Source organism: Silurus aristotelis, assembly GCF_946808225.1.
Source record: "Silurus aristotelis genome assembly, chromosome: 6".
In the NCBI taxonomy this organism is placed as follows: Eukaryota; Metazoa; Chordata; class Actinopteri; order Siluriformes; family Siluridae; genus Silurus; species Silurus aristotelis.
Genome location: NC_139579.1, coordinates 26174737 through 26194736, shown reverse-complemented (window position 1 = coordinate 26194736; position 20000 = coordinate 26174737). Strand labels below are relative to the sequence as shown.

The 20000-nt window shown below is 39.1% G+C and overlaps 2 protein-coding genes and 1 long non-coding RNA gene across 6 annotated transcripts in view; 2 read left to right on the top strand and 1 right to left on the bottom strand.

Moving 5' to 3' along the window:
• The window catches only part of LOC310727951, a 2445-nt gene extending 874 nt beyond the window's left edge, over positions 1-1571 (bottom strand). The window contains exon 1 of the long non-coding RNA XR_014534125.1: positions 655-1571. This is a non-coding gene — a long non-coding RNA (uncharacterized lncRNA). The remainder of the gene's footprint in view (positions 1-654) is intronic.
• Positions 1-6812, top strand: part of fosl2 (FOS like 2, AP-1 transcription factor subunit) — a 7893-nt gene extending 1081 nt beyond the window's left edge. For 2 of the 4 annotated variants that reach the window (XM_083544850.1, XM_083544848.1), the window contains 3 exons: positions 3293-3547; positions 3675-3782; positions 5690-6812. In XM_083544850.1, coding sequence (XP_083400976.1) covers positions 3308-3547; positions 3675-3782; positions 5690-6235 — 894 coding nt within the window. In that variant the 5' untranslated portion in view covers positions 3293-3307 and the 3' untranslated portion in view covers positions 6236-6812. The remainder of the gene's footprint in view (positions 1-3292; positions 3548-3674; positions 3783-5689) is intronic. The other 2 variants (XM_083544851.1, XM_083544849.1) reach the window with 1 other exon arrangement.
• Positions 6813-10265: 3453 nt separating this feature from the next.
• The window catches only part of mocs1 (molybdenum cofactor synthesis 1), a 22172-nt gene continuing 12437 nt past the window's right edge, over positions 10266-20000 (top strand). The window contains exons 1-5 of the mRNA XM_083544640.1: positions 10266-10768; positions 11743-12933; positions 17163-17295; positions 18137-18304; positions 19262-19426. Of these exons, the coding sequence (XP_083400766.1) occupies positions 12724-12933; positions 17163-17295; positions 18137-18304; positions 19262-19426 (676 nt within the window). The 5' untranslated portion in view covers positions 10266-10768; positions 11743-12723. The remainder of the gene's footprint in view (positions 10769-11742; positions 12934-17162; positions 17296-18136; positions 18305-19261; positions 19427-20000) is intronic.

Sequence of the window (20000 nt, the reverse complement as noted above, 5' to 3'; positions counted from 1 at the left end):
AACTCTAGCAGGTCACACACACTGACCACAGAAATGATCTCCCCAAAAAACCGGAATTGAACTCTGACACTGAATTCACACATCTGTCTGAAACCACAGGATGAACCCCTGTAAATCTCAGACTCCTGTTTAACATTTATTATCAATCTACGTGCATTGTTTATTATTATTATTATTATTATTATTATTATTATTATTATTATTATTAATGGTGGTCATACTAATAATAATAATAATAATAATAATAATAATAATAGCCAGATGATTGCAGATCATTGAGTAATAATAAGTGATGGAGGTTATAGTAGCACTGAGATCTTTATTAAAAGTTTAAATGCAACACTTTATATTCCGGATTTTTTACAATATTTCTTTTTCTCCTTTAAACGGGGTTCCTTTCTTGTTTTCCACTCTTTCTTTCTTTCTTTCTTTCTTTCTTTCTTTCTTTCTTTCTTTCTTTCTTTCTCCCTCTGTGCACTGGGACACAATCAACAGGTTGTGCTCGGATCATTCCTCATAATGAAAGTGAATCTAAAACCTATAATGAACGTGTTGTCTCAATGTTTTGCTCAGAAATATATATTATATATATCTCAAACACACAAACGTGTACTGTCTAATGTTTTTTCGGAAAAGATTTCTGTATAACTTCACCTGAAACCTTCAGAATGACAGCGATTACGTCATTTCCGGATTTCTTAAATTTCTTTTTTTCCCTTCTTTTTCTATTAACAATCGTCGGGGTGTGACATAACTGAAAATAAACTTGGATTTCTCTTCCGTGTATGTGCGCGAGACGTGGGTTTTTTTTTTTTTTTTGGTGGAGACGCTGTGCGCGAGCGAGCGAGAGAGAGCGCGCGTGCGTATGCCTTAGCGTGCGTGCGTGCGTGCGTGCTTGCATGCCAGCGCGCGCTCCCGTTCTGGCTCGCGTGAGATGGGAGCAGCACATTCGGGAATGAAAAAAGGCGGACCCGGTGCTCTATATGCTACTGGTGGGCTTTCAATATGTTCGAAAAGAACACTCCGTAATAACATGAATGTCCTGGACCACCAGACTCGACCTCGAGACAACAACAATCACGCGCGTGCACTTCACGTGTTTTGTTGTTGTTGTTTTCTAAACTCAGAATCGTGTTCCCGGTGTTGTTCCTGACGTTTTTCCAGCTCGGTGTGTTATAGTGGCGTGTTGTTCATGAAGCAAGGCTTAGTGCGCGGTTTGAGACGCGGCCATTGGCTCAGGATCAAGTCTATCTTGCGCGTTTCCAGAAATGACGCGCTCCAGCACAAGCCCACTTTCCGTAAATGTTGCCCGTCTGAATACCTTTCCGCTACAAGACGCTTCTGGGATGTGTGAATGCGAGGAAGTGTGTGTGTGTGTGTGTGTGTGTGTGTGTGTGTGTGTCCTCACGTGTGTCCAGGCTCTGCGGATGGGAAGTGTTTAGGGTCCAGCGATTATGCAGAGTTCAAGAACTTCTCTGAAATCATCTGCGCAGTAGAGCAGGAGCGAATCCGCATGGACCAGGAGGAACTTCAGGGACTTTTAGGGACTTTCGGGGTCTTCACTCTGTCGAGTGTAAAGCAGAAATGTGTAATTTGAAGGGCACTTCTTGTGGTTCTAGTGATTTTATTATCATTATTATTATTATTCTCTCCAATTTAAGTTGCATTCACGTGTTTCAACATCACGTCATTGTGGCTTTTATTGAATGTTTTTCCCGGTGCTTTTCTGTCGGTTGGATCATTCATACAAACTACAAGCGTCTCTGTTTTTATTTACCGAATCGCTCGAGCCGTAAAATATAACTTTCAGACCGGAAATCGGATGTGATGAGGAGCTCGGGAACGCTGCATTTCTACATATAATAGACTTCCCGATTTACTGGAATAAACATTCTGGTGTGAGTCAGCGGCTGATCAGCAGCACCACTTCTTTCTGCACCTTTTATACAGAACAGAACAGAACAGAACAGAACAGAACAGAACAGAACAGAACAGAACAGAACAGAACAGAACAGAACAGAACAGAACAGAACAGAACAGAAGAGAAGAGAAGAGAAGAGAAGAGAAGAGAACTCTATACCAATCTATATCAATAAACCTTAAAATAATTTTAGGTTTGATTCTATTTTATAAATAAAAGCATATCAAATACGTGCTTGTAGTAGTCCTGGGGTTCATTATCACGTATGGCTCGTGCAAGCCTTCTTCACTCTGATGTAAAGTAAACTTGCGTCCTTTCGGTCTCCAGTTGATCAGATGTACTCTGGGAAACTTCTGAAACCACTTAGTTTCTATCTTTAAAAGTAGCATCATCAGTTTCCTTTGTAGCCACATATCTGATTAGGATTGATTTCAATCATATTCATGCAAAACAGTGCTACTTAAACTAAATCAACCTCTTTTATTTTCATTCCACGTTCAAAGAAGACGATATCAAGCATAGTGGAGTAATTAAATAAATCTGTGAATACGTGAAGTGCATTTTGCATTCAGTAGTCTAGAGCTTTTAGCCTTTACTGTCATCATGAGAAAGGAATATTATCTACTCAGATTGGAGACGACGAGACAACCTAAAATTAGGGCAAAATGTATATTAAAGTGTGTGTCTGTGTTTGTGTGTGTGTGTGTGTGTGTGTGTTTAGCTAGTAATTCTGAGCCTCCTGCAACAATATAAGTGTAGTCATCATGTTGAAAACCATGTCTTCATATTGATTTTAGTACATTAAATATTTGGACATTTTAATGGACAAGTGATCCACTAGACCCTAGAAGTGCGGCCACTGGTCCATCAGCATCAACCCTACCTGGTCTACAATTCAAAAGAGCACACCAAAATTTTTTTATTTACTCAATAACATGCGGGTTTCAGTCTAGACTTATTTTATATTCATTTTGTACTGGAGATCTTTCTCTAATTCTGTGTTGTGAGAGCCATCTTGTGGAACGCTTTACCAACTGGTGCCATTTCTATAACCTCCTGACGCCGTCTCGCCCATTACATCACTAAGGTCATTATCTTAACTCTAACAGACCACTTTGCGGAAATAGTATGGGCTTTCCCACAATTCGCTCAGTGTGTCACTAGTAAGGGAAACACGGTCAGTGGTGTTGCAGCATGTGGTGATTCATTACGCTGTGATGACTACAGTGCATGAAACAGATAAAGGGTTCATGAACTAAAATGAGTCACGGCAAAATTCAGAAACGAACTGCATGGAAAAGCATATGGCTTCAAAAGAACTACGCTCTTTAAGAGGGATATCGGTTTTCATTGCATTTTTTTTTCTTTCAGAAGTACAGAGTCGACATGCCTGGCTCTAGTAGTGCCTTTATTCCAACCATTAATGCCATAACCACCAGCCAGGACCTGCAGTGGATGGTCCAGCCCACAGTCATCACCTCAATGTCTAACCCATACTCACGCTCTCACCCGTACGGCCTCTCGGTTCCCAGCGGGCCCAGCCTTCTCGGCCACACAGCTCTCACTCGCCCTGGGGTCATCCGGTCCATCGGCGATGCTCGAGGACGACGTAAGAGAGATGAACAGGTTTGTGCAACCTTCCTCTACTGCTATCCATATACACAGAGCAGTGCACTCTTTCCTGATGCATGATAAATGTCAGGGGCTGTTTGTGAGTCTTCATGAGAGCTCATCGCTTCTGTTGTGCATACAGTTGACACCAGAGGAAGAGGAGAAAAGGCGAGTGAGGCGAGAAAGGAACAAGCTGGCCGCTGCTAAGTGCCGTAACCGTAGGCGAGAGCTGACCGAAATGCTGCAAGGGGTGAGTTTACACACTTGTGTTGCAGTCTGGAAAAACATGTTTAGCATATTCAGTAAGAGTATAAAATGTGTTTGAGAAATCGTATCCTCAAAGCACCCACAAAGGGAAAAGAATGGTTCGGATGCCTTTTGCAGTGTTCAAATACTCCAGCACCTTGACCCATCTGGTCTTCTTCAGCTTCTCGACCTGTTTAAATGAAGACATTATGAACCTGCGCCGAGCATGTTGTTTAGTTGAGAAGCTGGCGACGGCTACAAAGCCTGCGTTGTGTTTATGGCTTTTAAAACCCCAGTGTTTTTTTGTCAGAACATGGGAATGTCCCCTGTAACAGAAAATATAAGCTGTGATTGAACTAATTATCCCTACAATGCCATCTCTCAAGTGTCTCGAGACAGGAATGTGCTGCAAGGGGGCGAGAACGAATGTCTGATATTGTCTGAAGAGGAAACCACACAAGCTATTAGTCCCTACACACTGCTATCTTTATCCTCCTCAAACTTCACCATATAAGGAACAATCAGAAATCTTTGATCTCCCGTGCCCTGTCTCTCGCATTGTAATTGTGGTGGCTGCGTTGCTTTTAGCTTCCTTCTTCCTCATACCGATGGCATGAAGTCAAGGCACTCAGACAGAGGAGAATACTCTATCATCGTCTAGCCGTGCCGTCTGATTTTGCTTAACCCCCCACCGGGACGCTGTAAGGAGGCAGTCTTGCGCAACAGACCCAATAAGACTTAGAACTACCAATTTGGAGCTTGTACTTAGGTATACCACTAGATTATCTGCAACTGGAGTGGCAACAGCAACAATGGTCCATTTGTTTGAGACTGTGTCAGATATCTACTAAACAGTCCACAACTGATGTTGTATCATGACTGTATTATTTGACCTTCTGAACAAAAAGAGCTTTGGAACAGCAAGCTGGCCAAGAAATCAATATTCTTTGTTTCTCCTAAAACTGCTATAAATGTGCTATAAACGATTTTTGTAAGGTTTCAAAGACACTTTATCGTCTTTCATTTTCTATCCAGTTTTGATTAAAGATCCCCCTCAGAATGAACTTCTCAGTGAGACGTATTAATAACTTTGTAATAATGCTGTGGTTTTGACTGTGTTTTTAATCGTGTGATGTTTTCAGTCAAATAGGTAGAACAGTATTTCTTTCTTTTTTTTTTTTTTTTTTTTTTTGCTAAATTGGTGCTTAAACAGGAAGCTAGCTAAACCAGTTAGGGCAGTGCCACTTATAACCCATTATAATGCCTGCTGCTGTACGTTTTGTTCACTGTGCTTACAGTGGGTGCTACCATTAGCATGTTTGCAAGTTAATTTGTTTGCGAGTCATTTTTGTTCTTGTTTACAGAATTTTACACCCCCAGAACAGATTAACATTAAATCCTGTTCGGTGCAATGTACATCCTGTTAGGTACATTAAGAAAACTTTATGTTGCTTCAGTCTGTCACAACAGGCACATCTATTTTTTTTTTACTAATAGAAAATCTAGTGTCTATAAGAGTCCATTATCTATTGTTTTATTTTTTTTTAACAATCCCATCTGAAATAGAATCCTCTAATGCCGTGTCTAGACTGAATTCTTGGTGATAAAAGTATTAGATAAAATTTGTGTTTAAAAAAAAAAAAAAAAACCCCGCCAAATGAGAAGGTTCTGCTCTCCCACTGGTGAACACCGGCTTTGACAAATACGGCAAAAAATACCTTATAATATGTGTTCCTGCTTTGACTGCATCTAATAACATTTACAGCAAAAGGGTATAATCCTGCGAAGCCCGCTATTGAAGTTGGTTGCCTTGGAAACTAGTGTTTCACACACTGCAAGTTCTTTTCACTTTCAGGTTTTTGTACTCATTTTCATTTAACGAATGTAATATATTTTTTTGTTCAAATATAGGAAACTGAGAAGTTGGAGGAGGAAAAGGCCGATTTGCAGAAAGAGATTGAGACGCTCCAGAAGGAGAAAGACAAGCTGGAGTTTATGCTCGTGGCCCACAACCCCATGTGTAAACTTCCTCCAGAAGAGCGTCACCAGAGCTCCCTACCTGAGCAGTGTGCTCCTCTGCCTCTAACCACCATGCGTCCTAACCTAACCCGGTCTGTGCTTAACAGCCACAATCCAATCGTAGTGAAGCAGGAGCCCATGGAGGACGACTCAGAGGAGGACCGGGTCAAGAGTCAGCACTCGGTAATCAAACCCATCTGCCTGGGTGGTGGGATGTACTGCTCGGACGGAGACAGCCTCAACACTCCTGTGGTTGCTGCTTCCACTCCGGTGTCCACCCCCAGCAACCCGAGCCTCATCTTCACTTACCCCAACATGCTGGAGCCCGAAAGCCCATCGCCCTCCTCCGAGTCGTGCTCCAAAGCCCACAGGCGCAGCAGTAGCAGCGGAGATCAATCCTCAGACTCGCTCAACTCGCCCACCCTGCTGGCTCTCTGAGAATCACAGCTCAGCACTTGTTCTTTAGCCCTTTCAGCTCAGCACTCTTAACCAACGAGTCCCCTGTACGGGACGGACCCAGAACCTCATCTCTACGGAGCCGAGAACTCTAAAGGGCTACCTTGCTCGTTTTATTTAAACATCTCAAAAGGGAAATGTCTTGTTTCGTTTAAATGTTTTGTTATCTATTTTTGCCCACAAGCCATTTCAGCAACAAAGAACAACCTGGACCAGAGAAAAAACAACAACAAAAAAACAGCAGCTTGAGAATCAAATGGTGAGAAAGACAAGAGTTGTGAGAAATCCAGCCACAGAATTCCGAATCATTTGACAACAAACCTGGACAAACCTCCTGTTTTACGGTAAAAAGAGGATCGAGGAGACGTGTGAAGTCACATCGCTGTTCAGCACACAGTTTGGGATCGGACACTACAGAATCGAGCACATGTCTTCAAAACCAGCGTGACATTTCCATGATACGTCTTTTTGTATTTATGACCTGTGTTTATATTGTCCAGTTGTATATTGTGTCCTGCTGAATTCCTCAGTGTCTGACAAAAAGAAACAAACAAACAAACATGTATTATTAAAGGCTGACCTCTTCAACTCTATCTCTACCTGGCATGTTGCAAACCTTTACAATATTTTTTTTCTATGTATATTCACACACACACACACACACACACACACACACACACACACTTTGCTATAGTTAATGTCAGGGATAATTTTTTTGTCTGTGTGAGCGAGTCACACAAGCATTAATGAAAGCAATCAAAGTCAAAACACAGGAGTGTGTACCTGAGGACAAACTCTAGCCATATTCGGTTCAGCCTCTAACCCTTTACACGGCAATACTGCTTATTATTGGGGCAGACACTGTGGTATTAAAATGGAAATGATGACTATGTATTTTATAGTGTACTTTTATGGCTTGATCAATAAAATGTCTTTCTGTGCGGCGTTTCAGCTGAGACATAACCAAGCGAAATGGGCACTCGTCCCTCCAACGCCGGTTGGGCCTCGAAATGCCAGACGCACTATTGTTTTATACTGCACTCTTGATTTATAAGAAAACGGCATTCCTCTTACAAGCCCGATTAAAAAGGACAGTAACGGATGCCTGTACGGATTGGACTCACGATATCCCAAAAAAAAAAAACCACGTCTAATTTCTGCTCGTGAAGAAAGAATATATCGATTGCAATATTTCTGAGTAAATTGTTTACTTTTAAACATTCCTTTCGGAAAAGGAGACGGGACGCGAGACCTGTTTGTCGTGAGACTGAAGAGAACAAAGCGGAAAAACGATGCTGACTTGAAGATTTGAAGGATTATTCTTTGTCACTTATTTATGTTGGGGATTTTTCCAAGTCTGCTTTTCAGAGTTATAGTGTTTTCAAGCAAGGGGGAAAGAGTTTAATAGGGGAAATCAATACAATACCAAAAAAAAAAAAAAAAAAAAAAAAGAGAGAGAGAGAGAGAGAGAGAGAGAGAGAGAGAGAGAGAGAGAGAGAGAGAGAAAGTGTATAAAGACTGAGTTTTATCCAGTCTGCCTGGGAGTCCTTGAACTATATAGACCAAGCCATCTTTAAACCCTTTGTACATGTTCTGCTTTCTGAACCAATGGGTTCCCCCCCTTTTTTTTGTTTTTTTTGTAATTGCTTTAACTGTTTTAAAGACATAAAAACAACGAGAAAAACAGCAATATCTATGTCAGTGTTTGTTTCTTTGGTTATTTAAATGGATTATTATCATTAATAAAAATAAAACATGCACATGGTATTATTGATAGTTGTACTTTTCTTGTCCATTGACATTTTTTTTTTTCATTATGTTGGTGGGTATCTCATGCTTGTTGTACTTCTTCTTCTCCTTCTTTGAAGTCACTCTGTATTTGGATGAATGCACCTCTCTCATCCATCACATCCCAGTAGGCAATAACACTCCACCATCTTTTTAACACAGAGCCATATGCAAATGTGCACTACTTAATATGACGACACTCTGCCAACACACAGTGCGTCGAAATAATAAAAAAAAAGATTTCTTGAACTAAAGGAACCAGAAATGTTTTTTTTTTCTTATAACGAATCGAATCAAATGATTTTGTAAAAGGGTACAAATGTATTTTTAGGATTGACCCGAATCCCTGGACGGAAGCTGGTGGGCAAGGTGCATTCAATACCTGCTATTATGTCTTTTGTTATGACTATGAGTGGATGACTCAGTATTTCACCTGATGAAATGATGTAATAAATCCTGATTCTTTACTTGGTTGACATGGTGTTAGGAGTGAGACCTGTTTAAAAAAAAAAAACATTCAAAGGCTTTTACAGTTGTGTGTGGAGCTGTACGTGTCTGTTGTGAAAAGGTCTTACTTTTAAATAAATATCCAAAAATACATTTTTGTAGCACTTCTTTCTTTTCTGTTTTTCTGTTTCACACCTCCATTCTGTGTGTCACTTATTCTCTAAGTCTTGGGTTCGGGTTTTATACACACACATATTATATATATATTTGAAGCATGACCATTGAGCTATTTAGTAACCTTTTCTTTTCAAAGAACTTCAGTATAAAGGTGTTTTTCTTCCTGTGTAGATGCAAACACATCACCAATGCAGTACATGTCTGCGGTTAACCAAAAGGAGAAAACATTTTTCCATGTTCACATCCTCACATAACTGGCGAACAGAAAGGCGATCAATAACTAGAGAACAGAAACGAGGCTAGAGTGTGAATATGAGCTGATGTGTACAGCCACTGTGGGTTGCATTTTGGTACAGAAGAAAGAAAACCTCAAAATCAGTAAACCTGTAGCTCTATTTAAAAAAAAAAAAAAAAGGTAATCTGGCAAATTTGACAATATGAGTAAAAATCTGAGCAGTTGTTCCCATGTTTAAAAAACCCCCAGAGCTTTCTGGCTACATAAACACACCCCAAGCTGGTCAAAATACTAAACCATCACCGCCAGCTGGGAAAATGTCCAACTTCCTTATTACTGATTAAAGTGGTCACTTAATGTCTGCTATTTTTACTGCATTACTGGTTATTTTGTTGAAAATCTTGTCCGTCTATAAGCATTAGAAGCAGTAAACACCAGAAAATGTTTGCTGTCAAACAGCTGCCAAAGATCATCTACAAGCTCGACTAGTTCAGCCAGTGTTTAGGCAGATACAAGCTTCCAGGACAAACTGGAATTTTCAGTAGAGGTTGCCAAAACATGAAAAACGGAGTAATTGTTATTAAAAAACGATGCTGTCAAAACACATCCTTCAGTCAAAGAAACATTAAATGTAGTTTTATCACCTGGTTGCTTCTCTAAATCTACTTACTGTACTTGGGGAAAACCTTGAGCCCACTTTATCTTGAGTACATTTTTCCAGAAGACATTTTGATTTTTATTAGGTGGTGAAAAATTATGCTTTCTATAAATATTAACATATTTTACAATAGAGTTCGGTGACCTTTATCCAGTTTTACGCTTGTATATGCTACTGATGTTTGTCATTTTGTAAGATTTTTGGTTGCAGTTTTCCATTTAGACCCAAAGCCATTAGAGAATGACACGTTTGTCCAAGCGTTAGCATGAAATAGGTTAGCCAACACTGCCCTCTTGTGGCGAATCATAAAATATCATACAGTAGCTCTGTCTCTGCCTCTGTCTCTATCATCTTCCTTTATCTTTATGTCTAAAGCAAAACCTATTGTCCTCAAAATATGCTGTATGTTTTTATTTATGCTTTTATGTAAATAATTACATTTCTGAAAGCAATATCAAAGATATTCACTCCATAAACCTACATCGCTTTACTACCATTAAAAGCAAAACATTTCAATTATATCCTTAATAAAATTGCATTGCATGTTAAGTGTATACAATATAATATGTCTAAAAACTGTAAAAAACAACTGATGAAACGTTAAAGTACACAATATTAATACAGAAGAATAAAAAAGAGGCTTCACTGTAAAGAGAAAATAATACACTAATTTATTATTCAGATACAATTAACTAGTACTCTTTATTTACACTAGAGGGCAGTATCAGACAGCAGTAATACCACAGTAAGCATACCTGGACAAAATGGGCATAAAAAATCCCTGAGTAACAAAGAAACTATGCAAATTTAAGTAAAAAGGCAAGTCTGAGTAAGGAGGCTCTCAAACCAGACCAGAGTTACACCAGTTCTGTCAGGAAAAATTAGCAAACAATACAGTGATGAGAACCTTGTAGATGTTTGTCATCCTTACTGTAGTTCAGGTCCCTCATGAACAGATGTGAAGGACCAGGTCGGACAAGGGGTCGATTTTGGGTGTTAGTATGTGGATGAAAAAAGTATGGTGGCGAAATAGGAAGTGAAGAGGGATAGATGTTCGGTAGCAAGACATGAAAGGCAGAGGGGTAGAGGTGGTGGGAGCAGTGGCAGGCTGTGTATTTTACACCCAGGCCTTCAGTGGTATCCTGCCTGAATCAGTTCAACTCTTAATACCAACATTATGATGCAATGGCTATAGAAAATATCGATATGAGTGAGTGTTACAAAGTGGCCAAACATCTATAATAAACATTAGAAGAAAAAAAAAAGAATCACTAAACTATTCACATGCACAAATGGAATCATAAATAATCAATAAACAATGACATAAGTAATTAAAGAATAAATCATGACAAGCAATGGGAACACGATTAGTGACAGAATGGTGGGATTGTTTGCAATTTAACATACATTTTCCATTAACAAGTTTATTTTTATACAAGAATTTACCAATTACAAATAAAGGCAATCAATGACCCTGTCGCCAGTTTACAACTGTTCCTTCCTCGGACCACTTTTGATAGATTCTGACCACTGCAGACCAGGAACACCCCACAAGAGCTGTAGTTTTGGAGATGCTCTGACCCAGTCGTCTAGCCACAATTTGGTTCTTGTTAACCTCACTCATTACGCTCACCCATTTTTCCTGCTTCTAACAAGGACAAAATGGATCCCACTTCATGTTTGGATCCAACTTAATGTAAAGTTTGGACATTGAAACTCTTTGAGTGTTTAAAAGGTTTTTTGGCGTGGAGAAGCTGGTGTTGGATCTATGATGATCTCAAATGTTGAACTATTTTGAGTTGCTCAGTAGCTCCTGGTTCCATAACATCAACTGACTGGGAAAGACTGTAGAAAGGACATTACTCATAATCTCACACTCTGGTACTCATGGTAGTTCTTACTCTCATTGTAGTTTTGTATTTTTTTTTCTTTCAAGATTTATAATCACACTCTTGATGTCACCCAAATGAGAATGGTTTCCCCTTTTGAGTCTGGTTCCTCTCAAGGTTTCTTCCTCATAACATCTAAGGGAGTTTTTCCTTGCCACAGTCGCCCCAGGATGCTCATCAGGCATATGTACAAATCATTTCCTTTAATTTTTAATTTCTGTAAAGCTGCTTTGAGACAAAGTCCATTGTGAAAAGCACAAAAGAAATGAACTTGAACTTGAACTTGATATTTTAGAGAAGTGCAGTATAACAGAGTATAACATCTCTAGCAGAAGCATCAATATTAGCCTCATAGAGAATCATTTTAAACATATTCATGGACAAAAAATATACAAAAACAGTGATTAGAAAAGATTACTATCCTTTCTAGACCACAGAGGATTAAGGGCCTTGCTCAAGGGCCCAACAGTGGCAGCTTTGCACTACAGGAGATTGAACTCACAACCTTCCAATTAGTAACTATAGGTTTAACCGCTGCGCTACCACTTTTATGTTAAAAAGTATTTATTATAGCATGTGAAACCTTGATTTATTCTGCATGACAGGGATTTGAGACGGTCGTAGCTCAGTGGTTAGGATACTGGACCTCTGATTGAAAGGACATTTATTCAATTTAATTAAGAGACTGCTGTTTTTAGTCTTCTGTGGTTTTAATGCAAACTGATGGCTATATGAACATACACAGGGATGTGGCAGTTCAACAGTTAAATCTCTGGGTTACTGATCGAAAGGTCTGGAGTTCAAAACCCAGCACATCCATGCTGTCACTGTTGGGCTCTTGAGCAACTCTCTCTGCTCCAGGGTTGATGAATCATGGCTAACCCTGTGAAGAAAGAGGGAATTTCACTATGCTGTGCTGTAATGTACATTTTGTACATTTTGACAAGTAAAATAATGTGTTCTTGTGTTCTGTTCTTAATTCGGGGTCAAACAAAAAGAAAATGGCATCAAATGTGAAAACTACATTTACAATTAATCTTGATACTATATTAAAACCCTTTATCCTACACACACACACACACACACACACACACACACACACAGACACACACACACACACGCACGCACGCACACAAATCCCACCAAATACATTTCCCATAATGCAGTTCGAATTTCTCACAGCTGATTGGATAAAGTTTTGAAGGGGCATGAGATTGGCGCATGCGCACAAACCCGTTTGAGTTCAGACTTGGAGCTGGAACTGTGTACTTGAGAGATGGCCTTTTACAGCGGCCGGTGTGGCCGAGTTTTCTCCACACACGCACTGCTTTCTTTGCGGAGAGTGGAAGTGTCCTGCACAGAGCATGGGGGTAAATATTATTCTGGGGCGACCCGGGTAGAGAACCAGGTTCAAGCGGCGAGGACTTCTTCACCTTATACCCCTAATGCAGCCTCCAGCGTGAACCTGCAACAGCAGCGTGGGCAGGTAGAACTGGATCTATATCATGTTTTATAACACATTTTATAATTGTGTGTGTGTGTGTGTGTGTGTGTGTGTGTGTGTGTGTGTGTGTGTGTGTGTGTGTGTGTGTGTGTGTGTGTGTGTGTGTGTGTGTGTCCTGCGTGGGTCTCTTGGGCGATTACGCAACTCTTATGACGAAATCAATATTTAATTTCTAAGAAAGTAGTTCCGGCTGCAAGACAAATCGCAGGTTAATATTAATACGCGCGTTCTTAGCAAGTCTAGTGAATTGTTTATTTTAATTAATTAATTTATTGATTTTTCTACTTTACTTTTAAACTTTACATGTGCATTACAGCAGAGAGAAATTCTTTCTTTGTATTTCTCAGCGATGTTAGGAAACTGGGGGTCAGAGATGATACAGGCACCCCCTGGAGCACAGAAGGTCAGGGGCCTTGTTTAGGGGCCCAACAGTTTCATCTTGGTGATACTGAGGTTGGAACTCCAACCTACTGATCAGTAACCCACAGTGTTAACTTCTGAGCTACCACTTAAACCTTAAGACATTTATTTTACAATGTGAAACCTTCTGCATTAAAGAGAACTGAGACAGTGGTCGCTCAGTGGTTAAGGTATTGGAAGGTCATCTAGAAAGCGTCAATTATGTATATTTTTTTTAATGCGCAGGTATAAAACACCTCAACATTACATTTATTGACATTTATCCAACGATTGTTCCATAGTCTGTTTGTCAAACTAAATGTATTTGTACCATTTTCTTCTTTCTGAATATTTAACATTCCTATCAATAACCCATAGCCTCAACCACTGAGCTACCACTTTCCCTAAATAATAGTATTGTGCATATTTTAGTACATCCCAGAACTTTTGGGCAAAAAAACAAACAAACCCCAAATGGATATTATAAATTTTTTAACCACAGGTTTTGACCACTTTATATTTTCAAATTCCAGATAATTTAATATAGGACTACTGTAACCTTTAGATCAGGGGTTTTCAAAATCAATTGCACAGGGGGCCAAAACTCAAAGCACACTTTAGGTCGTGGGCCGAACAGGATAAACATTTATTGAACACACTAAAACTGAATGTTTTTTTAACATAAATTTGAATAAATCCAGACAGGAATCTTATTTCAGAATAAATCAACTTGAACTTTAAATAACTTAAAATATTTTGCTCGCCATAAAAATATATCCTGTCAAAATTATACAAGTTAGAAATAAGAACATGCTGCAAAAAAAGAAAAAACCTGAAAAAAAAAAAAAATGGTGTTTTTAAGTAAACGTTAATATAACAACAGATCAAAACTTTTTTTGCTCTTATGCCATTTTATAAAAAATAAACAAACTTTAAATAACTTAAAATATTTTGCTCTTGATTGAAAATATCTCCTGTCAAACTCAATAGGAGTTTGGCACATATGCCTTAGATGTTGTAAGTTAGTAATATGTATGTGTATTAAAAACGACTAAAAACCAAGGAATATCACTTTGAAGGACAGACTGGTCTGGTGAGAAGTGTTGCATTGGTACATTCATTACACACTCGCACTCAGAAGAAGCAGTATTGTGAGTGGCATTGCACACACACTTATGCTTTGTCTCTTTGTACTTCCTGAAGATTTAAACACGCAACCCATTGGACTGCATGTCAGAGGCAGAACATCCCTGTTAATCAGGTTTCCAGGTTGAACTGTGTTACCTGTTTATGCTTAGAGATGTTGTACACACCAGTACGCTCTGTACCTCTTTTCAGACTTTCTGCTGTTGTCATTCTTCATTCATCAAATGTTTTACCAATCCTGCTTATAGTTTCTTTAATGTGACTTCTGTGTTCCTTTAATGTTAATAGAGTAATAGCTTTGACTGTAGTAGTAATACTGAGTCAAGCCACATATGAGTTTCTCTTAGCAGTTTTATGCAGAAGTTTCTTAATATTCAATTCAATTCATGTTTATTTGTATAGCGCTTTTAACAATGAACATTGTCTCAAAGCAGCTTTACACAGATAATGTGGTGATTAAACGTAAATATGTTCTTTGTAAGTATGTTTGTCCCTGATGAGCAACTGTGGCAAGGAAAAACTCCCCGAGATTGCATAAGGAAGAAACCTTGAGAGGAACCAGACTCAAGAGGGAACCCATCCTCATCTGGGTTGCACCAAATGTCCATTTAAAGCAGATATACAATGCTGCGGGGTACAGTGATGACGATCAGAAGCAAACTGCACTCCCGAGTCAGTGCAGCAGACCGCCGACACCAACTGCAGTCCAATCCATCCTCAAAGCTCCCGTTCTACTCCGGAATTACATTACATTACAAGCTGCACAGAAGTGTGAAGATCCACGGAGGGGAGAGGGGCAGGAACAGTGGTCACTGGAGCCTCAGGAGCATGTTTAACTCGAGAGAGAGAGAGAGAGAGAGAGAGAGAGAGAGAGAGACAGAGTGACAGGAAGAGAAGGATATGGATTATTGAATGTCCCTATTGTTGTATGAAAGTTAGTCACTGTGCAGTTTGGACTCCGGCAAGACTCGCTATGGCAGCATAATTGAAAGGGAGAACCAGAAGGTAACACAGACATGAGGGATCTCTGGGATAAGAGACGACCCACCACACCACCGTCAACAAACCCGAGTGAACGTGTGAATGTGAGGGGACGACAGCATACAAATATCCCAGTTCACCAAACACTCTATATCCATGCTTCCTCCAGATCTGAGCCTTTACCTAAGAAAAATCTACTGATAAAAGGCTTGACTAAATAAATACGTTTTCAACCTCGACTTGAACACTGAGACTGTGTCTGAGTCCCGAACACTGGTTGGAAGGCTGTTCCATAACTGTGGGGCTTTATAAGAGAAGGATCATACTGGTACAGAAGTTCACTCAGATACTGTGGTGCGAGACCGTTAAGTGCTTTATACGTCAGTAGTAATATTTTATAATCAATGCGAGATTTGATTGGGAGCCAGTGTAGATTGATTAAAACAGGGGTGATGTGGTCACATTTCCTAGATCTAGTGAGGACTCTTGCTGCTTCATTCTGAACTAACTGAAGCTTATTTATGCACTTACTCGCACACCCAGACAGTAAAGCGTTACAGTAGTCTAATCTAGAAGTAACAAAAGCATGAACTAGTTTTTCTGCATCCTGTAACGACATCATATTTTTAATTTTAGCAATATTTTTAAGGTGAAAGAAGGCAATCCTGGTAATATTATTCACGTGAGACTCAAAGGAAAGACTCGGGTCAATAATCACACCAAGGTCTTTGACAGCCGTACACGCTGAAACAGAAACACCATCCAGAGATGCTACGTAATCGGAAAGTTTACTTCTAGCTGCATGTGGTCCTAGTAAAAGTACTTCCATCTTATCTGAGTTGAGCAGAAGAAAGTTATCAAGCATCCACTGTCTAATGTCCTTTACACACTTCTCAACAATGTTAAGCTGATTTCGCTCATCTGGCTTTGCTGAAATATACAGCTGTGTGTCATCAGCATAGCAATGGAAGCGAATCCCATGTTCATGAATGATTTCACCAAGAGGCAGCATATATAAAGAGAAAAGCAGTGGGCCTAAGACAGATCCTTGAGGAACACCAAACTTTACCTCATAGAGTGTGGAGAACTCACCATTTACATCAACAAACTGATAGCGATCAGTCAAATAAGACCTGAGCCAAGAGAGAGCTGTTCCCTTTATTCCAACAACGTTCTCAAGTCTAGCAAGCAGTATAGTGTGATCAATGGTGTCAAAAGCTGCACTAAGGTCGAGCAAAACAAGTAAGGAGACAAAACCCTGATAATAGAAACTGATGCCATGCCCAAGCCATGAAATATTATTGAAAATATTAAAATAGTTATGTATGGATGTATTGTTGAGGTATTTTTCTTGTGCGAGACTTCGAAATTCATAAATAAAGTCTCTGGCTGCTTGTCATTCCTACACAGGACCTCAGTTATTCTTTAACACTGTGACTTGTTCAAAGGTTGAAGGTCATCAGTAAAATCTTTTGTGCCACATGATTTCATACGTAATTTTTTGCTTTTGATTTTTTGTTAGGAAGAAATAAAATCCCCTGTAGATTTTGTTTATTTAATAAAACACCTAGACATTTATGTCAAATGAATGAATTAGATGGCATGTTGGACTTATTGCTTTTCTTAATTATTTTTTGTAATATCAGATTTCACCTACTGTTCTTTCTCTTTTCCCTTTCATTCAGGAATTAACTGTAACAAGTGGTCAGAGGCAGGTTTTGAAGGACGTCCTACCGTTCTCAGAATTCCTCACAGACACGTTTGGGAGAAGACACAATTATCTGCGGATTTCCCTTACAGAAAAATGCAACCTTCGCTGTAAGTTGGGTTCCTTCTCTAAAAAAGGTCTTTGCTTTCCTTCATGACTCAGCTTGACAATAATATCATGTGAGTGCGTGCAAAACAATATATCGCAATGTTTAGTCGTGTTACAAAAATGGAATTCAGTGAACAGTATGCCAATACTTTTTTCCCCAAAATGTGTAATGGATATGTGGCATTCTAAAATGAAAGCAATACTATCAATTTTAGTTACTGAGAATGCCGGAAGCCTTCTTTTCACTTTAGATCACTCCACACAATACAGCAGCAACAAAAAAAAGAAATTACAAATTTGAAAACAAGGTACAAAATTGTCCAGTTTAATGTTTTATCAGTATGTTTGTGTCCTGGGTTAGCTATGATGAAAGATTTTGTAATAATAGATTTATTGGTGTCTGAGTTATTTAAGATATTTCTCAGTTATATTGTTTAGAGCTCTCTGATAAATCAAATTTGTCAAAATGCAAAAATCCATACTGATAGTTTTTCCGGGTTTCCAGTCCGCTGTCATTGCAATAGCGGCCTCTAGAGGCAAACTACTGACACCACATGCTTTTAGAGAAGGTGTGGGGCATATGTTGTGCTTATTATTTATAATTTATTAATTATATAATTGTATTTATTCATGAATATATTAATATTTTCATGATTCAGTACTGATTTTTTTTTTTTTTTGTAATAAAGATCAGTACTATTTTACATGGAGTGTTATGTTTGCTTTTAATACAGTGTCCATTTTAAAAACTATTGGTTGAATAATTGGTTATCGGCAAGTACGATCTAGCCTAGCTATCAGTATCGGTACAATCGGTCAACCTTTAATATTGTTTCTGCCCAGGTCAGTACTGCATGCCAGAAGAAGGGGTGAAGCTGAGTCCAAAAGAACAGCTCTTATCTACCGAGGAGGTGCTGACCCTGGCTCGACTATTTGTGCGAGAAGGGGTGGAGAAGATCCGCCTGACTGGAGGAGAACCCCTTATCCGCCCTGACGTCCTTCATATAATTGGTAATAATGATTGTGATACTAATAATAATGGTGGTGATACTAATAATAATAATGGTGGTGATCTCGCTTAACAAAGCCCACCTGACTACTGATTTGTTTAAAAGAAATCAAGGATTTTTACTATTTGTAAATCTCAATTGATGTAGTCAAGTCAAGTCAAGTTTATTTGTATAGCGCTTTTTACAACAGACATTGTCTCAAAGCAGCTTTACAGAAATCAACAGACAAGGTGAATGGTGTGCATTTATCCCTGATGAGCAAGCCATGGTGACTGTGGCAAGGAAAAACTCCCTTAGATGTAATGAGGCAGAAACCTTGAGAGGAACCAGACTCAAAAGGGGAACCCATCCTCATTTGGGTGACATCAAGAGTTTGATCATAAATCTTTCAACAATACAGAACACTGGAGAGTGAGAACTAACATGAGTACTGGAGTATAAGATTATAAGTAAATGTTCTTTCAACAGTCTTTGGTATAAAAGTAGGAGCTACTGAGCTCAACATTTGTGATCATCACAGATCCAGCATCAGCTTCTCCATGCCAGAGCCTTTAAACACTTCAGAAAGTCCAATGTCAAACCCCACACATGCAGTGGGACCCAATTGGCACTGGTACGTCTCTAGATGGTTCAGGATGTTTGCGAGTTTGGCATCTACTTCTTTAAAGTCCAAATTCTTCATGAGGAGGGACGTGACTGGAGCTGCCCAAACCTCAGGAAGCCTCGGGATGGGGAGAGAAAGAGAAGCAGTGGAGAGGAATTAGCGTAGCTGCTGTTCATGATATTAACAGCACCAGTTGATAATGTGCATGTGATCAGATGTTCTGTAGCACAAGGTGTAGTTTTAATTTGTCACAGTAAAACTTATTTGTATATCTCCTATTCTATTTATCATTATGTGGGAAATAAAAACATAGTGCCAAATTTTCAATGAGCCTGTTTTTCTATATTCCTCCAGCGGAAATGAGGAAAATGGATGGTCTAAAGACGATCGCTGTAACTACTAATGGCCTGAACCTCGCCAGGCTGCTGCCAGGTTTAAAGAAAGCTGGAGTGAACTTGCTCAACGTCAGTCTAGACTCATTAGTGCCAGCCAAGTTTGAGTTCATCGTTAGACGCAAAGGTAAGCAATAATGCTTGGCATTGTTCAGTGGGTCGTTCCAAATGTGGAGACCCTTGAGATGTAGTTTGGGGACCCCAAGTTTATAGTATATTAAACTACAATTAATATAATTTATTCTTGCACATATTTTGAGTGTGGAATTACACATTCTATACAGTGTACATACAATCAGACATGTAGCAGTCTTACAGTCAGTGATGAGCAGTTAAATAATATTCTAAGGTTTCTCTGTTCACTGGTTTCTACAAATGAAAAATCTGTTTGGTTTTAATTTTATAATAGAAATGAAAATGTGGGACAGACATAAGAGGAATTATTCAGAGGTACCAAAATCTGTGGCTTAGATGTAACATGATTTTAACTCTCAACTGCTCAGGTGTATAAATGAGGTAATTGTGAGATGTTCTTTATAAAGTTGTCATACATTGCCATAAAGGTAAATGTATGTGAAAGACAGGATTACTTTGACTTTCCTTCTGTGGATTGTGGTCTGTTTGAATTGGAAATAAAGACAAAGTAGTGGTCACATCAGCCTCTTTTCCTTTGGTATTTTCTTACTTTTGCTTGGCACGCA